The sequence below is a fragment of the Balaenoptera ricei genome, chromosome 2 (assembly GCF_028023285.1).
Source record: "Balaenoptera ricei isolate mBalRic1 chromosome 2, mBalRic1.hap2, whole genome shotgun sequence".
NCBI lineage: Eukaryota > Metazoa > Chordata > Mammalia > Artiodactyla > Balaenopteridae > Balaenoptera > Balaenoptera ricei.
The window spans coordinates 187,170,305-187,189,943 of record NC_082640.1 but is presented as its reverse complement, the minus strand read 5'-3'; the positions used below and the strand labels follow the sequence as shown (position 1 = coordinate 187,189,943).

At 54.5% G+C, this 19,639-nt stretch overlaps 1 protein-coding gene across 1 annotated transcript; it reads left to right on the top strand.

The window, feature by feature from the left end:
• The first annotated feature begins 8,183 nt into the window (after positions 1-8,183).
• Positions 8,184-19,358, top strand: TMEM179 (transmembrane protein 179). The gene is made up of 4 exons (XM_059915883.1): positions 8,184-8,488; positions 15,788-15,925; positions 17,627-17,705; positions 19,179-19,358. The coding sequence occupies exons 1-4, from the start codon at positions 8,184-8,186 to the stop codon at positions 19,356-19,358; spliced, it is 702 nt and encodes a 233-aa protein (XP_059771866.1).
• The last annotated feature ends 281 nt before the right edge of the window (positions 19,359-19,639 follow it).

Here is a 19,639-nt window from a genome sequence, read left to right as displayed (position 1 = left end):
GGGGACCGAGGTGGGAGGAGAAGTGGAGTCCAGACGGGATCGGCGCCCCTGAGGCGGGGGAGATCAGGAGAGGCAGGCGGGAGGGGCTCTCCAGGAGGAGCAAGAGAGGCAAGGAGGACGATCGCCTGGCCCACTCGGCTGGGGAGGCTGCTGAGCTCCCAAGCTGCTTCCCCCTCTCCAAAGCCCCATCCAGGCCGCCTGGGTCCTGGGGGCGTAGGAGGGAGGCCGGGGGATCAGGAGAGGCAGGCGGGAGGGGCCATCCAGGAGGAGCGGGAGAGGAGAGGAGGGCGACTGCCCCGCCCACTCGGGCCTGGGAAGCCTACTGGGCTCCCAGGTGAGGTCCCTGCCCTCTGAGACCAGGGGTGGGGGCACACCGGGGCCCCTTCTGTTCCTTAAGCCTAAGCCCCACCTCCCACAGCCCCCAGGGCCTTTTCCAGCCCAGTGGGTCCTGAGAATTGGCCCCGCCCACCGCCCAAACCTCGCCCCTGCTTAGGCCCTGCTTTCCACAGCCAAAGCCTTCCCCCTCAGCTCTTTTTTTTTGTCTTTTCCCTCCTCCTCTTGTTTACTATTGTGGTACTGATGTACCTTCCAGTTGTTGATTCATCTATATTTTTATTTTTACATTCTTTCTAACATATCTGTTACTTTCCTAGTCTAATTTTAATTTTTACTTTGTTATTGTTCTCTCTGTTTTTTTTTTTTTTTTTGCCACCCCACACGGCTTGCGGGATCTTGATTCGGGAGCCTGGGGTCAGGCGGAAGCTCCTACGGTGGGAGCTCCGAGTCCGAACCACTGGACTAACAGAGAACCTCAGACCCCAGGGAATATTCGTTGGAGTGAGGTCTCACAGAGTTCCTCATCTCAACACCAAGACCCAGCTCTATCCAATAGCTTACAAATTCCAGTGTTGGAAGCCTCAGGCCAAACAACCAGTAAAACAGGAACACAATCCCACTAAAAAAAAAAAAAGAGATGGCAAAAAAATATGTCGCAGATGAAGGAGCAAGGTAAAAACCTACAAGACCAAATAAATGAAGAGGAAATAGGCAATCTACCTGAAAAATAATTCAGAGTAATGATAGTAAAGATGATCCAGAATCTCAGAAATAGAATGGAAGCACGGATTGAGAAAATACAAGAAATGTTTAACAAAGATCTAGAAGAACTAAAGAACAAGCAGAGATGAACAATACAATAACTGAAATGAAAAATACACTAGAAGGAATCAATAACAGAATAACAGAGGCAGAAGAATGAATAAGTGAGCTGGAAGACAAAATGGTGGAAATAACTGCTGAGGAGCAGAATAAAGAAAAAAGAACAAAAAGAATTGAAGACAATCTTAGAGACCTCTGGGACAACACTAAACACACCAACATTCGAATTTTAGGGGTCCCAGAAGAAGAAGAGAAAAAGAAACGGTCTGAGAAAATATTTGAAGAGCTTATAGTTTAAAACTTCCCTAACATGGGAAAGGAAATAGTCACCCAAGTCCAGGAAGCACAGAGAATCCCATACAGGATAAATCCTAGGAAAAACACACCAAGACACATATTAATCAAACTAACAAAAATTAAATTCAAAGAAAAAATGTTAAAAGCAGCAAGGGAAAAACAAAAAATAACGTACAAAGGAATCCCCATAAGGTTATCAGCTGATTTTTCAGTGGAAACTCTGCAGGCCAGAAGGGAGTGGCAGGATATACTTAAAGTGATGAAAGAGAAAAACCTACAACCAAGATTACTCTACCCAGCAAGGATCTCATTCAGATTTGATGTAGAAGTCAAAAGCTTTTCAGACAAACAAAGCTAAGAGAATTCAGCACCACCAAACCAGCTCTACAACAAATGCTAAAGAAACTTCTCTAAGCGGGAAACACAAGAGAAGAAAAAGACCCACAAAGACAAACCCAAAACAATTAAGAAAATGGTAATAGGAACATATATATCAATAATAACCTTGAATGTAAATGGATTAAATGCCTCAACCAAAACACACAGACTGGCTGAATGGATACAGAAACCAGACCCATATATATGCTGTCTACAAGAGACCCACTTCAGACTTAGGGAAACTTACAGATTGAAAGTGAAAGGATGGAAAAAGATATTTCATGCAAATGGAAATCAAAAGAAAGCTGGAGTAGCGATACTCGTATCAGATAAAATAGACTTTAAAATAAAGACTGTTACAAGAGATAAGGAGGGACACTACATAATGATCAAAGGATCAATCCAAGAAAAAGATATAACAATTGTAAATGTTTATGCACCCAACATAGGAGCACCTCAATACATAAGGCAAATGCTAACAACCATGAAAGGAGAAATTGACAGTAACACAATAATAGTAGGGGACTTTAACACCCCACTTACACCAATGGACAGATCATCCAAACAGAAAATAAATAAGGAAACACAAGCTTTAAATGACACAGTAGACCAGAATAGATCTAATTGATATTTATAGAACATTCCACCCAAAAGTGGCAGAATACACTTTCTTCTCAAGTGCACATGGAACATTCTCCAGGATAGACCACATCTTGGGTCACAAATCAAGCCTCAGAAAATTTAAGAAAATTGAAATCATATCAAGCATCTTTTCTGACCACAACGCTATGAGATTGGAAATCAATTACCGGAAAAAAACTGTAAAAAACACAAATACATGGAGGCTAAACAGTGCGCTTCTAAATAACCAAGAGATCACTGAAGAAATCAAAGGAGAAATAAAAAAATACATAGAAACAAATGACAATGAAAACACGACGACCCAAAACCTATGGGACACAGCAAAAGCAGTTCTAAGAGGGAAGTTTATAGCAATTCAATCTCACCTCAAGAAACAAGAAAAACCTCAAATAAACAATCTAACCCTACACTTAAAGCAACTAGAGAAAGAAGAACAAAGAAAACCCAAAGTCAGTAGAAGGAAAGAAATCATAAAGATCAGAGCAGAAATAAATGAAATAGAAATGAAGAAAACAATAGCAATGATCAATAAAACTAAAAGCTGGTTCTTTGAGAAGATAAACAAAATTGATAAACCTTTAGCCAGACTCATCAAGAAAAAAAGGGAGAGGATGCAAATCAATAAAATTAGAAATGAAAAAGGAGAAATCACAACTGACACTGCAGAAATAAAAAGGATTATAAGAGACTACTACAAACAACTATATGCCAATAAAATGGACCACCACGAAGAAATGGACAAATTCTTGGAAAGTTACAATTTTCCAAGACTGAACCAGGAAGAATTAGAAAATATAAACAGACTTATCACAAGTGATGAAATTGAAACTGTAATTAAAAATCTTCCAACAAACAAAAGTCCAGGACCAGACGGCTTCACAGGTGAATTCTATCAAAAATTTAGAGAAGGGCTAACACTGATCTTTCTCAAACTCTTCCAAAAAATTACAGAGGGAGAAACACTCCCAAATTCATTCTACAAAGCCACCATCACCCTGATACTAAAACCAGAAAAAGATAATTATAAAAAAAGAGAAAATTATAGACCAATATCACTGATGAACATAGATGCAAAAATCTTGAACAAAATACTAGCAAACAGAATCCAACAGCACTGAAAAGAATCATACACCATGATCAAGTGGGATTTATCCCAGGGATGCAAGGATCCTTCAATATATGCAAATCAATCAATGTGATACACCATATTAACAAATTGAAAAATAAAAACTATATGATCATCTCAATAGATGCAGAAAAAGCTTTTGACAATATTCAACACCCATTTATGATAAAAACTCTCCAGAAAGTGGGCATAGAGGGAACCTACCTCAACATGATAAAGGCCATATATGACAAACCCACAGAAAACATCATTCTCAATGGTGAAAAACTGAAAGCATTTCCTCTAAGATCAGGAACAAGACAAGGATGTCCACTCTCACCACTATTATTCAACAGAGTTTTGGAAGTCCTAGCCATGGCAATCAGAGAAGAAAAAGAAATAAAAGGAATACAAATTGGAAAAGAAGAAGTAAAACTGTCACTATTTGCCAATGACATGATACTATACATAGAAAATCCTAAAGATGCCACCAGAAAACTACTAGAGCTAATCAATGAATTTGGTAAGGTTGCAGGATACAAAATTAATGCACAGAAATCTCTGGCATTCCTATACACCAACAATGAAAAATCAGAAAGAGAAATTAAGGAAATACTCCCATTTACCATTGCAACAAAAAGAATAAAATACCTAGGAATAAAGCTGCCTAAGGAGGCAAAAGACCTGTACTCAGAAAACGATAAGACACTGATGAAAGAAATCAAAGATGACATAAACAGATGGAGAAATATACCGTGATCTTGGATCAGAAGAATCAATATTGTGAAAATGATTATACTACCCAAAGCAATCTACAGATTCAATGCAATCCCTATCAAACTACCAATGGCATTCTTCACAGAATTAGAACAAAAAATCTTATAATTTGTATGGAAACATGGAAGACCCCAAGTAGCCAAAGCAATCTTGAGAAAGAAAAACAGAGTTGGAGGAATCGGGCTCCCCGACTTCAAACTATACCACAAAGCTACAGTAATCAAGACAGTATGGTACTGGCACAAAAACAGAAATATAGGTAAATGGTACAGGATAGAAAGCCCAGAGATAAACCCATGCACATTTGGGCACCTAATTTATGGCAAAGGAGGCAAGAACATACAATGGAGAAAAGACAGCCTCTTCAATAAGTGGTGCTGGGAAAACTGGACAGCTACATGTAAAAAAATGAAATTAGAACACTACCTAACACCATACAGAAAAATAAACTCCAAATGGATTAAAGACTTAAATGTAAGACCAGACAGTATAAAACTTTTAGAGGAAAACATAGGAAAAACACTCTTTGACATAAACCACAGCAAGATCTTTTTTGACCCACCTTCTAGAGTAACAGAAATAAAAACAAAAATAAACAAATGGAACTTAATTAAACTTAAAAGTTTTTGCACAGCAAAGGAAACCATAAACAAGACAAAAAGGCAACCCTAAGAATGGGAGAAAATATTTGCAAATGAGACAACAGACAAAAGATTAATCTCCAAAAAATACAAACAGCTCATGGAGCTCAATATCAAAAAAACAAACAATCCAATTAAAAAATGGATGGAAGACCTAAATAGACATTTCACCAAGGAAGACATACAAATGGCCAAGAGGCACATGAAAAGATGCTCAACATCACTAATTATTAGAGAACAACAATGAGGTATCACCTCATGCCAGTCAGAATGGCCATTATCAAAAAAACTAGAAACAATAAATGATGGAAAGGGTGTGGTGAAAAGGGAACCCTCCTGCACTGTTGTTGGGAATGTAAATTGGTAAAACCGCTATGGAAAACAGTATGGATGTTCCTTAAAAAACTAAAAATAGAACTACCATACGACCCAGAAATCCCACTACTGGGCATATACCCTGAGAAAACCATAATTCAAAAAGAGACATGCACCACAATGTTCATTGCAACACTATTTACAATAGCCAGGACATGGAACCAACCTAAATGTCCATCGACAGATGAATGGATAAAGAAGATGTGGCACATATATCCAATAGAATATTACTCAGCCATAATAAGAAACAAAATTGAGTTATTTGTAGTGAGGTGGATGGACATAGAGTCCGTCATACAGAGTGAAGTAAGTCAGAAAGAGAAAAACAAATACCATATGCTAACGCATATATATGGAATCTAAAAAAAAAAAAAAAGATACTGATGAACCTAGTTGCAGGGCAGGACTAAAGATGTAGACATAGAGAATGGACTTGAGGACATGGGGTGGGAGGGGGAAGCTGGGGCGAAGGGAGAGTAGCATCGACATATATACACTACGAAATGTAAAATAGTTGGCTGGTGGGAAGCAGCCGCATAGCACAGGGAGATCGGCTCGGTGCTCTGCGATGACCTAGAGGGGTGGGATAGGGAGGATGGGAGGGAGGCTGAAGTGTGAGGAGATATGGGGACATGTGTATGCATATGGCTGATTCACTTTGTTGTGCAACAGAAACTAACACGGTATTGTGAAGCAATTACAGTCCAATAAAGATCTCTTAAAAAATGGTAGATGTTTAATAATCTTTCCAATTTATTCTGTAGTTCTCCCTTTGAGCCACTTGCCTCTCAATTGTCATGGTCTCTTTTGTTTTGGCCTAACCCTTAAAGTGTAAGACCCCCAGATGTGTTCAAATTAGTCAGTCCACTGGATAATGATTGGATGGGATTTCAACTCTTGTCCAAGTTGGGGGAGTGTGGCACTGAATTTCCTGAGCAGGCTCCCTTTGGTTGAATGGGGGAACTCAACAGTAGCAGAAACCCCATGTGTATTCTCTAAGGGAAGGGTTGCTGTCCCAGACCCATGGCTGGTCTTCAATGTGTGCTTTAAAGTGACTGCAAAGTGAATGTGCAATGCACAGAAGACAAATTACAAATAGTACCAGCATAGGAAAGGATGCTCAACCTCACGATGATAAGGGAAACCCAAGGTTACACATCAGTGAAGACTAACAGAATTTAAAAACAACTGATTTTCTCAGTTTTGGAGAGGGTGTCTGCAGCATGGATAAGAAGGTAAGTTGGTACAACATTTTAAGAGACCAGTTTGGCAATTTCTGTCAACTCTTAAAATGTGCATACCCCATGACCCAGCAATTCCTCTCCTAAGAACTTCTCTTTTAGGAAATACCTGTACAAGTGCGCAAGCATGTGTGTACAAGGAAGCTCACTCAACAGTATTTGAACTAGCAAAAATGGAAGACATTGACCAGCTACCCAAAGAGGGATGGTTATGCAAATTGTGGAATCTTCATGATTATGGACTTTTACACAGTTATTAAGAAGAATGAAGTAGATCTCTATGTGTGGGCAGGGAATAATGTCCATGACATACTGCTGAATGAAGGAATCAACCTGCAGAATGGTGTGTATAGTATGAAGTACTTGTGTAAATTGTGGGTGTGTGTGTTTATGTGCTTAGCAAAATGTCTAGAAAAGTTGAAGTCAGACTGTGAAGAGTGGTCACCCCAGTCATGTGGCCGGGTGGGGGTGGGGAGGACAAGAAGGGGACATTGTCTTTTTATTTTATACATATCTATGTGGCTTGACTCTTAAAATGAGCATATATTACTTTGGCAATAAAACAAAAAGGTTTTTTTAGTGCTTGCAACAAAAATGCTGATGTAATTTTAAACCACTTGGCAGTTTCTTTTAGAAGGAGGCTTCCTCACTCTAGGAATAGGACTAAATGTGACTTAGTCTTAAAGGGAACTAGAAAAGGCATTAATTCCATTAATTAATGCATCAGCAGATTCCATCTCGGGAAAGGCTGTCTTAATGAGGTGCCTGGGGCATCCATTATTTATCTTACAAATACCAACTCAGGGCTCTGCTTGTGTCAGGCAGTGTGAAAGATGTCCCTTCTGAGGGTGCTGTGCTGGAGAAGCACAAACAGCTAACAGACCCACTCTGTCCTCTCGGCACCCATCTCTCCGTGGGCGACCCCTGTGCCATTTCCTCGACCCCAGATCCTCCCCTCTCCGGCCCATTTCCCATATACTTGGTGCACTCCAGGACCCCCGAAAAAGAGTCATTCCAGTCCGGACTGCAAACCTCGCTCCCACCCCTCATTATGGGCATCTTGGATCCGTCCCTGTGAATCCCTCCCTCCTAGCCTCCTTTCCTTAACGCCAATGGGGCAACTGGGGACCTGGGAACCATCCTATGTGAGGCCCACACAGGTAGCTCCTGGTACCAGAGTCGGGTCTCGGTAAGCCGACATAGCAATCTTCCCATTCCCACTCCTGGTTTCCATTCCGCTTCTGCATCGGTACACCCATTCTCCAGCGTGGCCCACACCCACCCACTGTCCCCTTCGCCCCCTTTCCGCGCCGCGAGCCCGCCGGGAGCTGTCCGTGGTGCTGACCGCAGGCGCGGCCCGCGCTCGGCCGCTGCGCACGCGTCCCGGGCGGGGCGCGCAGGACCCCGCCGGCGCCGCCACTGCGCAGCCTCCCGCGCGGATCCGGCCTGGGTGCGCGCGGCGCCGGGAGACTCCCGCGGCCTCGCCTGCCGGCCTGCGCCCCTCGTCCCGCGCCGCCAGCCAGCCCCGCGGCCTCCTCCGGCCGCTCCCTCGGCCCGCCTGGCCCCGCCATGGCGCTCAACAATTTCCTCTTCGCGCAGTGCGCCTGCTACTTCCTGGCCTTCCTGTTCAGCTTCGTGGTGGTGGTGCCGCTGTCCGAGAATGGCCACGACTTCCGCGGCCGCTGCCTGCTCTTCACCGAGGGCATGTGGCTGAGCGCCAACCTGACGGTGCAGGAGCGCGAGCGCTTCACCGTGCAGGAGTGGGGCCCGCCGGCCGCCTGCCGCTTCGCCCTGCTGGCCAGCCTCCTCTCGCTGTTGCTCGCCGCGGCGCACGCCTGGCGCACGCTCTTCTTCCTCTGCAAGGGACACGAGGGGTAAGTGGGGCCCTCGCAGCTGCCCTGCACCAAGAGACGCAGCCCTTACCCCTGGCACGGCCCCCCTCCCGTGCCCGCAGCGCCCCAGGCTCTCCCCTGACAAGAAGGAGCGTGAGTCCCTGCATCTCCCCATGGTCTCAGAGGCCCGAAAATATCAACCATCGGCCCTCACCACTTCCAGGGAAACTGCCCTTTGTCTGCACGCAGAACCGAGGGACCGTGGCGTTCTCCGTACCAGGCCAGTGCTTCCCTCTCCAAGTGCGCATCACCATGCACAGCCCGGGGTGCAAATGTTGCATCGTCATCTCGGAGCCGATTTGGGCCTCCCTCTCTGGCCCAGCGGGGCCCACACCCGTCAGCACCGCGGACAGCTCCCAGCCGGGTTTGGGCCTGCTCCCAGCTCCGGGTGGACTGGGAGGGACCAGGCAGGCAGGCAGGGGGCAGACCAGGCTAACAGGGGATCCTCCCCTCGTTCCCATCCTCCTGGGAGGGAAAGCCGGAGGGAAGGCCCTCGAGGCCCACCGCTACCGCACACACCTTGGCTGGGGGATGCGGGAGAGGGAGCGGCAGGTCTGTGAGGTCCCGCTAGCCTCCCTTCCCCTGGCCTCCATTCTCCTCTTCACCTTCTCCTGTCCTGGCTCTATTTTGTGAGAGAGCGGGATGTGGGTCCCTGGGCTGGGGTTCTCAGCCGGTAACACTCCCTGGGCCTCTACCCCTGTGGGACCCTGTGTGGCCCGCCCCACCCACGCCCAGGCTGTGGATCCCTGCGCCCTGGAGCGGCCAGGTCTCCTGCAGAGGTCCCGGGAGGCCACTCCTGCCTGTTGCCTGCCCTCACATCTACGTGGGAAGTCCACGCCTTCTCCCAAACTCTGCCCCCACCCTCACCCCCATCCATCATCTGTTGGCAGTTTTTAGTGGCTTTTCACTTCTTTCGGGGAGGTGGGGCCTTGAGGTTGTGAGTGGGCAGGGACTCCTGAGAGCTCTCAGCTTGGCTTTGGCATGGAGAGAGGGGCTGGAGAGAGGAAGGGGGGCTGCAGGTTGAAGAGGAAAGGGACAGCTGAGGCTGGGGGGAGAGGGGTGAAATCCCAGTAACCCATGTGTATGAGTCTCCAGGGGCTGCTGTAACAAAGCACCACAAACTGGGGCTTAAGACAATTTATTCTCTTACACTTCTGGAGGCCAGAAGCCCAAAATTAAGGTGTTGTCAAGATTGGTTTCTTCTGGGGGGTTAATATTTCCAGGCCTCTTCCTAGCTCCTGGCGGCCGCTGCAACCCCTGATGTCCCTTGGCTTAGGCCTTTATCACTCCAATCTCTGTCTCCCTCTCCACCTGGCCTCTTCTCTCTCTCTTTCCTTCTTCTTATAAGGATACTAGTCATTGGATTTAGGGCCCACCCTAAATCCAGGATGACCTCATCCTGAGATCTTTAGCTTAATGACACCCACAAAGACCCTATTTCCAAATAAGGTCACATTCACAGGTACTGGGGGTGCAGATGTGGGCATACGTTGTCAGGGGATGCAATTCAACCCAGTGCACTAAAGTTCTGCATTTGGGGTCTGCAGAAGCCATGTGTCAGCCCAGGGCGTCCTCCAGGTGCTGTGTGCGGGGTGGGGGCTCTTCCCAGGGTGAGCCCAGGCCAGTCCCAGGGGGGCGCCTGCTCTGCTCCTCCTTCCCTCCACCCGCACGATGGCTGGTGTCCCGAGGAGGCTTTGAGACACCATCTGCACCTGCGGTGCCAAGCCCATGTGGTACCCAGTCAGAGTCTCCAGTGCAGGCTGGGGCTGGAGAAGCATCTCTGATTACGAGACAGGGTCTGAGGAAGAGGATGGGCGGTCAGCAGGCGGGGTAGGTCGAGGTCCCTTCAGTCTGGGAAGCTGAGGGCAGTGGGCACAGGCCAGGTGGGGGCCACAGCTTGGCCATCAGCTCACGCCCATGGTTCCAGCTTGTCCCTACAAGACAGGTGACCTCAAGGCATTCAGGGTGTACCTGGCGAGGACACGCAAGCAGCTCTCTAGGTGGGGCCCAGCCCCCCGTGGCTCTGAGTGGCGGGAGGTTTCAGAGGCACCACCAGAGGCTGGGAGCAGAGCAATGGGAGCCCAGGGCCTGCAAGTAAGGAAACCTGGTCACGCAGGACTGCCTGTTTCACACAAGTTGGGCAGCAAACCTAGGAACCTAGGGACAGCTTCTGTCCTTTGTCATCTCATAGAAGGTGTCCATCAGCTCTATGAAACCATCCCCATCCCCATTTTAAAGACAGAAAACTGAGGCTTGGGAGTGTACATGCCTCCCTGTGCTCTTTCACTGTGCCCGTCCCCTGAGGACAGAGGGAGCCTGTGCTCCCATGGAGGTGGCCTGGTTGGAGGAACATTTAGGGTCCTCTGTCCCTTTGCATCAGTCCTAGGGGCTCATCTGTCCTACCACCAATGGCCTCGACCATGGCAGCCAAGGCTGGGCCAGGCTTCTCTTCTCCAGGGACATCTGTTGCAGAATGTCCTTCTCAGCCATCAGGAATTCCGGCCCAAGGCCACGTGGTGTGCCACTGCCCGCTCGCACCCTGTCCACCACACAAGCCAGTTGGCAGTTGGTCAGCTGTGATGACATCTGTCACAAGTGTCATCCTTTCTTCTTGGTTCGGGTTGTAGGCGCAGGTCAAAGCTCTTGTGGATGTCCAGGCCATGGCTATGCACCTGAGGGGACCCTGGGCTGGCTGAACCCAAAGCGCACACGTACCTTGTTCACCTCTGTGTGCTCAGGGCTGAGCATGGGGCATGGTGCCCAGGAGTCACCAAATTAGTGATTGTTGAGTGAATGACAGAAAGATTCCTGCCCCCTGAGGTTTGCCGCTTCACAGCCACTCACGGGTCCTGATGCCTTTGCAGATTCACAATCTGACCCAGGGGTCAGCGCTCTGGGCTCGCTGTGTCAGCCAGGTCTGGACCTGTGGGAAGACTGGGTCTGCCTCATCCAGCCACGGGCAGGACGGTCACCTGAGGGCAGCCAATTCCGGCACGGTTGTTGGTCAAGCTGCATAGACCAGACGAGCAGGTGCTGGGTGGGTAAAGGGACTCGGGACAGCCAGGAGGCCAGGAAGGGCAGGTGGAGAGAGCAGTGTGATGGACCGTGGCTCTCAGGGGTGTTGATGGCCACTGGACATCCGGCCCATGAAGGACACCACTGCCCTCCTTAGACTTGGGTTTTTAGAGGGCCCTGCCTGCTTAGGGTTTAGTGTGCACCCTAATTCTCCTAAGAGTCCAACTTCAGACCGAGACCCAGGGTGGAACCCTACACTTTGATCTGTGTGAGGGGCTCACGGCTGCGTCTCGAGCTAGTGGTCAGACGCGGTGTCCGTGGTGCCAGCTCCCTCCTCGTGCAGTGTGTGTCTCTGTGCAGATTGGGGACCCCGATGGCTTGTGCCCAGGGGTGTGACGGGTAAGGGGTCGGGGCAGCTTTTTGTACAGGGGGTGTCATCCTGCTTGCTGGCTGGGGGAAGGAGTGAGTGGTCAGCGGCACCTGTGGCTCCTGGGGCATTGCTGTTTCAGGCCCCTGGCTGAGCTGAGGGTGAGTCCTGGGCCTGGGGGCCGGGCAGCTTTGCCGGTCCAGGTGGCAGTGGTTTGTGATTGACGGGTGGGGAGCGCTGGGTTAAAACAACCCATCTGCCTGCCCACACGTGTCCCTCAGCCTGCAAATCGCTCCCAGGGCTTCCCAGGATAGCTGTCACCATGGAGACGGCACTTCCAGGCAGGGCACCCTGAGAGGTAGCGGGAGAAAGATGAAGTTAACCCTGTGAGTGCTGGGCTCCCGTTCCTGACCGCTGCCCCGGCCCGTCCTTGGGAGGAGGGGGTGGGAGTCGTGTTGTGAACTCTGGGGGGGCCGGGGCCAAGTGAGGCTCTCACGCACCCGATTCTTCAAAAATCTGTAAAGCCAGAGCAGATACCAAGGAAATGACCAGAAACCGATGGGGAGGGTAAGAGGAGGCCGCTGGCTGGCAGGACCCCAGCACGGGCCCTTCCCGTGGGGTCTCGTGGGGTGGAGACCCCAAATCTGTGCCCATTTAATAGGGATGCGGCTGGAGTGTCGGTGGTTTCTGGCTCTCAGAGACTGTGCTGTAGATCGCCCTCAGAGGTGGGAAGGGGCAGCTTTCCGACGGGTCGGCTGTGTCTCAGGCCCACTGTGCCAGGGGTTCCATGAGGGCACTTCCGTCCACACAGGGGGTGAAGAGCCCTCCTGGGCCTCTAGAATTCGGTACAGAATGGGGGGGTTGTGGCCCCTCCCCAACGAAAAGGAACAGGATTTGCCGCCGGCTGGTTGGCCCGCTGGCCTGCCCTCCGCACCCTGGCCATCCCTCCTCCCAGGAGCCCCGCTGGGGACAGGGTTCCTGGGGGGACGGCAGAGGCCTGTCAGCAGGTGGAGGGCACCTAGGGAACCGCCGTCCCAGTGAGCTGGACTTCTGTGCCAAGAGCGGCCTTCTCCTTTGCTCTGCCTGTGGAAGCTCGTCCCTGGCCTCCCTGGGACCACCGTGTTCTCCTTGGCTGGAGCCAAGTGTCCATCCAAGATGGAGATGCCAGGGGCGTAGGCTCTGGGTAACCTCTGCTTTCCTCGGAAAACCAGCTCCTGGGAAGGGGGGCTCCAGTGGGCTGGGCCTTCCCCAACCCCCGAGCCCCACCCAGCCCCATGCTGCCCCACAGGGGGCACAGCTGGCCGTGAGCCCGTCTCCAAATCTGGTTCCCAAGGGTGACTCAGCAGCTTCTCCATCCCTGCTTCCTGCACCCCATCTCCTGTGGCAACACAGGCCCCAGCCCGAGGGCTCCAGGTGTGCCCCTGGCTTGGGGGTCAGAGGGCAGTGAGCCCAACCCGGCCTGGATGATGGGCTGAGGTCTGTCCTGGGGGAATGCGAGCTCATGAGTGGCCCCGCAGCTACGTGCCCTTCACCCACATAAGCTCCCTCGGTTCCCACCATAACCCGATGTTACAGAGCAGAAATCGAGGCCCCCAGAGTGCCTTGCAGAGTGAAGGTCACACAGCTGGCAAAGGGCAGACCGGGCTTGACATCACCTCTGCTTGGTGACAGCTTCGGAGGGGGATGGGCTATAACGTACCTCTCTTCATAACTATAGGCCCCTGACCCCTAATTTGAGCTCTCAGGGCCAGATGGATTTTGCAGTTCAGAATTGCGTCCATCAGGGTCCCAGGTGGAGATTGATGACCGCCCAAGTGAGGAGAACCTGAGGACTAAGTTGTGGGCCAGGTGTGGACCCTGTCACCACCCCCGGCCGAGGGGCTGGGCAGGGTTACGTGGATGAGGCCGCCAAGAGGGACAACCTTTGGTGGAGGGACACCGCCAGCCTGGGGCTGCCCCCAGGAGGGACCTGGGGATGAACACCCCCCCACCCCCACTGTCACGTCCCCCCTGGGACCCCACTGGCTGGATGCAGCCAGGAGCCAGGGAGAGGGTGGCCCGCTCCGGTCGGCCCCCGCAGTGGAGGGTGGAGGGGGCGTGACCTGAAGAGCAGCAGCCCACGATGGTCCCGTCCGGGCAGGGATTTCGGTGCCACCCTCAGAGGGCGAGACACAGCAGGGCGGGCAGCTTGAGACTCAAGCACAGTGAACACACAGCCTTGACCCTGAGCTGGGCAAGGACCGTGGACGCCCGGTGCGTGCAGGTGAGCTTGCGCTGCCCGGACCAGTCTTTGGAGAACTGGGGATGGGGGGCCGTGGCGGGCGTGGAGCTTCCTGCGCACGGCTCTCACCTTCGTCCCCTTGGCCTGGATCCTGGGTGTGGAGGCCCCACGTGTATGCGGGAGCGTGAGTGCAAACATGGGGCCAGGCCCGCTGTCCCTGCCCTTGCAGCTGTGATTGTTGGGGTCTCAGGAGCATCCTCGCCCCTCCTCTGACGCTCTTGTCGGGGTGGCTCAAGCCCTCCCAGCCTTGGTACTCAGCAGGGCGGCCCTGGATGGGGCCTGTCGACAGCAGCGCTGCGGGATCTTTCCCTGGAGATGCGGACGGTCCCGGCTGTGACAAAGCAGCCTGGTCATTCGTGCTGTGAGTTGGGCACTGGTGACCTCGGTTTACCGTCTGCCCGTTTTTCTGAGGCAGCTCCTGGGCCGGGGCTGCGGCATCCGTGCTGCGTTGTCCTTGGGGCCCAGCACAGCGGGGGTGGAGGCCCAGAAACGTCCGGCGGGTGGATAAACAAAAGAAAGAAACAACAGACGCAGGAGCCGTGCATCCATCGCTGCTTGGCCTCGGCTGATAGTCACCATGTCCGGTGACAATAACTTTGATGTTTTCTTGGCTGAAACCCCAGCTGACACCTTGTTTAGTGAATGTTCCCCGTGAAGCCAGATTTGATCAATCATTTCCCCCAGATTCAATGTACTGCAAGCACTGATGTTCACATCAAACCTGCAGCAGGTTAGATGTAGGTCTAGGCTGCGGCCCCACGTGAGGGCGTTTCCTCTGCCCACGCCACCCCTGCCACGGGCCAGCCCTGTGCCCCCTGCCCCTTGCGGCATCAGCTCAGCTGCCTGCTCTCCTGCAGGACTCTGAATCTCCAGGGGGTGGTTTGGAGATGGTGGGACGGTGGATGCTTCCAGGCCGGCAGGAGAGTCTGGTGGGTGGGGGTTCCCACACGTCCCTCCCCCCACCCGCCGTGCCATCAGAGGGCAAACATCGCCGCCCTCTGAAAGCACCCCAGTGGGGGCCGTGCTCCCATGGACCCTGGAGAGGCCCTGGCCCCGTGGGGCAGTGCAGCCTGGCCCTGAGCGAGCTCTGCCCTCTCGGCCCTGCCTCCTGGGTCCCCCAGGTGCCCGCTCTGGTCACCCCATGGCCTTTCAGGTTTCAGTGGAGAAATCAGAGCAGGGTCACAGACCCCTATGCAGGTGCAGGCCAGCCGCATTGATGACTGTGTGGGTAAATGGGCTTGGTGGGTGCCCGCGAGGGTGATCCACCTTGAAAGGCTGTCTGGCCTTTTCAGCATGGGTGCTGGTTCTGACGCTTCGGAACCAGGCGGCCTTGGGTTTGAATGGTGGCCGTGACTCCGCTATAAGATGGTCCCCACTCCCGGGCTTTGGGGGGACGGGCTGGGCAGCTCTGGCCGGCGCGTGGGCCTGTGGGGTGAGGAACGCTGCCGGAGGGGAAGCGACCTCTGGTGACCCCACTTGGCCCTACCCCGTCATCTGGGGCCCAGACCCCAGCTGGGACCCCGAGGGCGGGGGGCTGCCTTCCCGCTGCCGCCTGGCCCTGCAGCGGTGCTGTGGAGACCGGGGGTGGCGCAGTGACCCCCTCCCGCCCTCGCTGCAGCTCCTTCCTCTACGCCTTCCTGAACCTGCTGGTCAGCGCCTTCGTGGTCTTCCTGGTCTTCATCGCCAGCACCATCGTGAGCGTGGGCTTCACCATGTGGTGTGACTCTGTCACGGAGAAGGGCACCGTGCCCCACAGGTGCGCCCTGGGCCCCGCCCGCCGCTCCTGGGATGACGTCTTCCTGCACGAACCCCGCCCTGAGCCCGCAGCTTTGCTCATCCCACCCGTTCCCCCGCCTGTGCACACCTGGCCGCCCCTGCCCTGGGGCCCGTACCCCCTTCCCAGTTCAGGGAGCCCACAGCGGCTTCACGCAAGAGCAGGGGCCCCACAAACCCTGGGGGTGGATCGGGGTATGGGGGGGATGGAGGCCCAGGAGGTCGGAGGTTCCGGCTTCCCCGTCATTGCTGGCACGTGGTTGGGTGATGGGGCCCCACAGGGTGGGCTCCAGGTCCCGGAAGGCCCCAGAGAGCCGACCCTGTGCTGCCGTTGGGGGCAGAGGCCTGGGCCCAGGTGTGGTAATAAGGAGGGTGTGGAATATGAGGGTGGAGGGGGTGGGGACGGTGAGGGACGGGAGTGGAAGTTTCTGGTCGGAGGGCGTCGGGGACGGAGGCCTTCGGGGCTGGGACGGAGGCTCTGGGCCCTGAGGCAGGGGCCATCTCTGGCTTGGGGGCGGCCCAAGGTGGAGCATGGTGACTGCCTGACCCCCGACAAAGGGCTGCCCGCTGCCCAGCCCTAAGGGGCATCGTCCAGTGCCCCAGGCCATTCCCCTGGAAAGGCAGGGACCCTTGGGTTACCTCTTCCAGAGACTCCAGATTCTTTCTTTAAGAAAAATCAGATCTGGAACCTTAAAGTATAGAATGGACAGAAGATCCGAAGTGGGCGGGGCAGGGGGCATCTACCTGCCATTCCTGCACCTTCACCTCGGGGGTCCCCGGGGTGCCTCTGCAGCAGCTTGGGGCACGCAACAGAGGGAAGTTCAAGCACCCTGGGTGGGTGGCTCTTTTGGGGTCCACACCAGGGCAGCCCCTCTGTGGGCTGGGGTCTTGCCCATGCTGAGCTGCGCCCTGCCCGATGGGCCCCCGTCCACCTGCTTCCTGACCGCCCCCCCCCCGCCCCGCCCCCCCAGAGCCCTCGGAGCATGGGCAGGCCCCTGGGTGTGGCCTTGGGCTTCTCTAGAAAGACTTTCTTTACCCTCACAAACTCCACTTCCAGCCCTCCAGCCCCTTGCAGCGCGCGCCGGGGCCTCTGGGCCTCCCTCTGCCAGGCACCTCGCTCCCGTTAACGTGTGCTGACACCTCGGATGGTACGGGCCCCTGAGCCCAGGCCGCATTCACCCCAGGCTTCTGAGGCTGGCCTGGCCCAGCCTGTCTACAGACGAGGAGCTTGTGGGGGTCACTAGCACTTTGTAGTCTGCCCTGCTAGTTCCCGCTGGTTACATTGGCCTGTGCTGCCAGCCCCAGGAGGTGAAGGGTGAGCGGGTCAGCTGGCCGGGGCTGCCCCCGTGGATGCCCGTGGCCCTCCAGCCGGGCTACTGTGCAGCTCAGTCCGGGGACCGAGGGGCCAGAAGCAGCAGCCCAGCAGCCCTGCTTCTGAGGCCCCTGGCTCTGCGGGGGCCGAGGCTGGGGTCTCCAGGAGAGTGACGGGCAGCGCTGGTGGCCCCCACTGTCCAGCGCCACATGGGGGCCGGGTCTGCAGGTTCCCTGCCCCACCCGTGGGGCCCCACCCCGCCTGTCTGCCCCACCTTGGGGACAGCCGCTCGCCGTTTGGGGGTGATGCCCTGCTGCCCCCCGTGCTTGGTCCCCCAGCGGTCCCCATCCACCCTGCGTCTTGCCGTTGTAGCTGCGAGGAGCTCCAGGACGTCGACTTGGAACTGAACGCGGACAACTCTGCCTTCTACGATCAGCTCGCGGTCGCCCAGGTGGGTGGCGCTGCCCAGGCGGACGGCAGGCGTGCATTGCTGGGCAGGGGGCGATCGCCCAGGTGGGTGGCGCTGCCCAGGCGGACGGCAGGCGTGCATTGCTGGGCAGGGGGCCGTTCACTGCTGAACATTCACTGAGTGCACAGCGAACCCATCCCCTCACCCCACCCGGGGCAGGAAGCACACTCGTAGCTAAGGACGGTGCCAGGCAGAGGAGATGGAGTTGAGTGAGCCCTGTGCTGGGGGAGCAGTCGGGAAGGCTTCCCAGCGGACGGCTGGATCTTGGAGACTGAGAGGATGCCTGCAGGGGGTGCGGAGGGGGGGGCTGTGGGGCGTCCGAGGAGGAGGGAACAGCGTGAGCTAACTGCAGAGGCGGGGAGGCCTGGGGAGTGAGGGCGTGGCTCTGTGCCCGGTGGTGCTGGGAAGGAAGCCGGGCGTCATCCTGGGTCTGCAGTGCCGGGGCCGGGAGTCTGGATTCTGGTCCTGGCACCAAGTGGGCCCTCAGATAGACGCCTGAGGGCTCACAGTGAGTCCCCAGAGAGGGATGCCGAGGCAGTGTCTGAGGAAGGGTGTCCCAGGAGGGGATCCGCCCCTGCATTTGGAGGAGCCCCCCAGCCACTGTTGGGGAGACCCTTCTCCTCCAGCCCTGCCCTTGTATCAGCTTCGTCCCCTGCCCTCCAGGAGACCACAGGGCAACTCCGGGGACCCTGTCTGCTGGAACACAGGCATGTCGGGACATGTGGTCAGAGAGGGCCTGTCCCTCAAAATCTGCATCTGACCCTGACGATGACCTTGATGGCAGGGATGACGGGGCCCCCTGGGCAGGGGGTGGATCCTTTCAACACAGGGCAGGGCTCACCAGCCTTCAGGTCCACCTCTGGACCCGCATTGGCCAGTGGCTGGTCTGAGGACTCTTTCTATGGCGAGGAGCCCTATAGTGGGTGCTGGACGTCGTGTGGGTCCCGCTGAAACGAGCGGAGCCTGCCGGAGACACCTTCACGCAAATTTAGTGGGAAATGCTCCAGCCTGAGTTTATGGAATTTATGCCGATCAGATCAAGGAAGGTACAGGCTAAGTCTGATGACAAACACCCTCAATTGAGTCAGTTTAATTGCAGCTCGAGGCTGGTTCTGATTAAACTGTTTCCCCTTCAACTGTTTGGAAACAGCAGATAAAGGTCAATTTGTTCCGGCGATTGGAAGAGGCTCCATTACGGATGAAACGAGCTCCCTTGGAGCCGAGCGGCCCCAGCTCCTCCCGGGCCCTGTCTGGGCGTGAGGGTGGGCAGAGTTCCCAAAGCGTTTGCACAGCTTGGGGGCCGGGAGGGCCGCCAGATGCCGGGGGTGACGTCCCCGTCCTGTCCTGTCCCCGCAGCACCTCGTTCCTTCCCCAGCGGGTCCGTCCTTTTCCCGGGGGGCGGGTGGTGGCCACTGGGTCTGGCTGGCCCCCTCACCCCGCCCTCTGCCCCCACAGTTCGGCCTCTGGGCCTCGTGGCTGGCCTGGCTGGCCATCACCATCCTGGCCTTCCTGAAAGTCTACCACAACTACCGCCAGGAGGACCTGCTGGACAAACTGGTCCACGAGAAGGAGCTGCTGCTGGCCAGGCCGGCCCCCCATGCCACCTTCCAGGGCGAGAAGAGCGCTGTCATCTAGACCCGGCCCCGGACGCCCCGTCCAGGGCACATGGCCTGCCCTGGGGCCGCGGCCGGGGCTGTGCCCGGCCCCCCGCGACTTGCATGCCTCCCCTCGGCACTGCGTGTACTGAGCGACCCCCTCACCAGGCGCCCCGTTCCCAGCCTGAGCGGCATGGCAGCCGACGGGGGTGGGAGGGCCTCCCCCAGGTGCCACACGGGGGCAACGGGCCTGTCCCCGTGTCAGCCTGGAGGGACGCCCTCCGGCCAGCGGGCTGGCTGTGGTCCCCCTGCTCCCCGGGC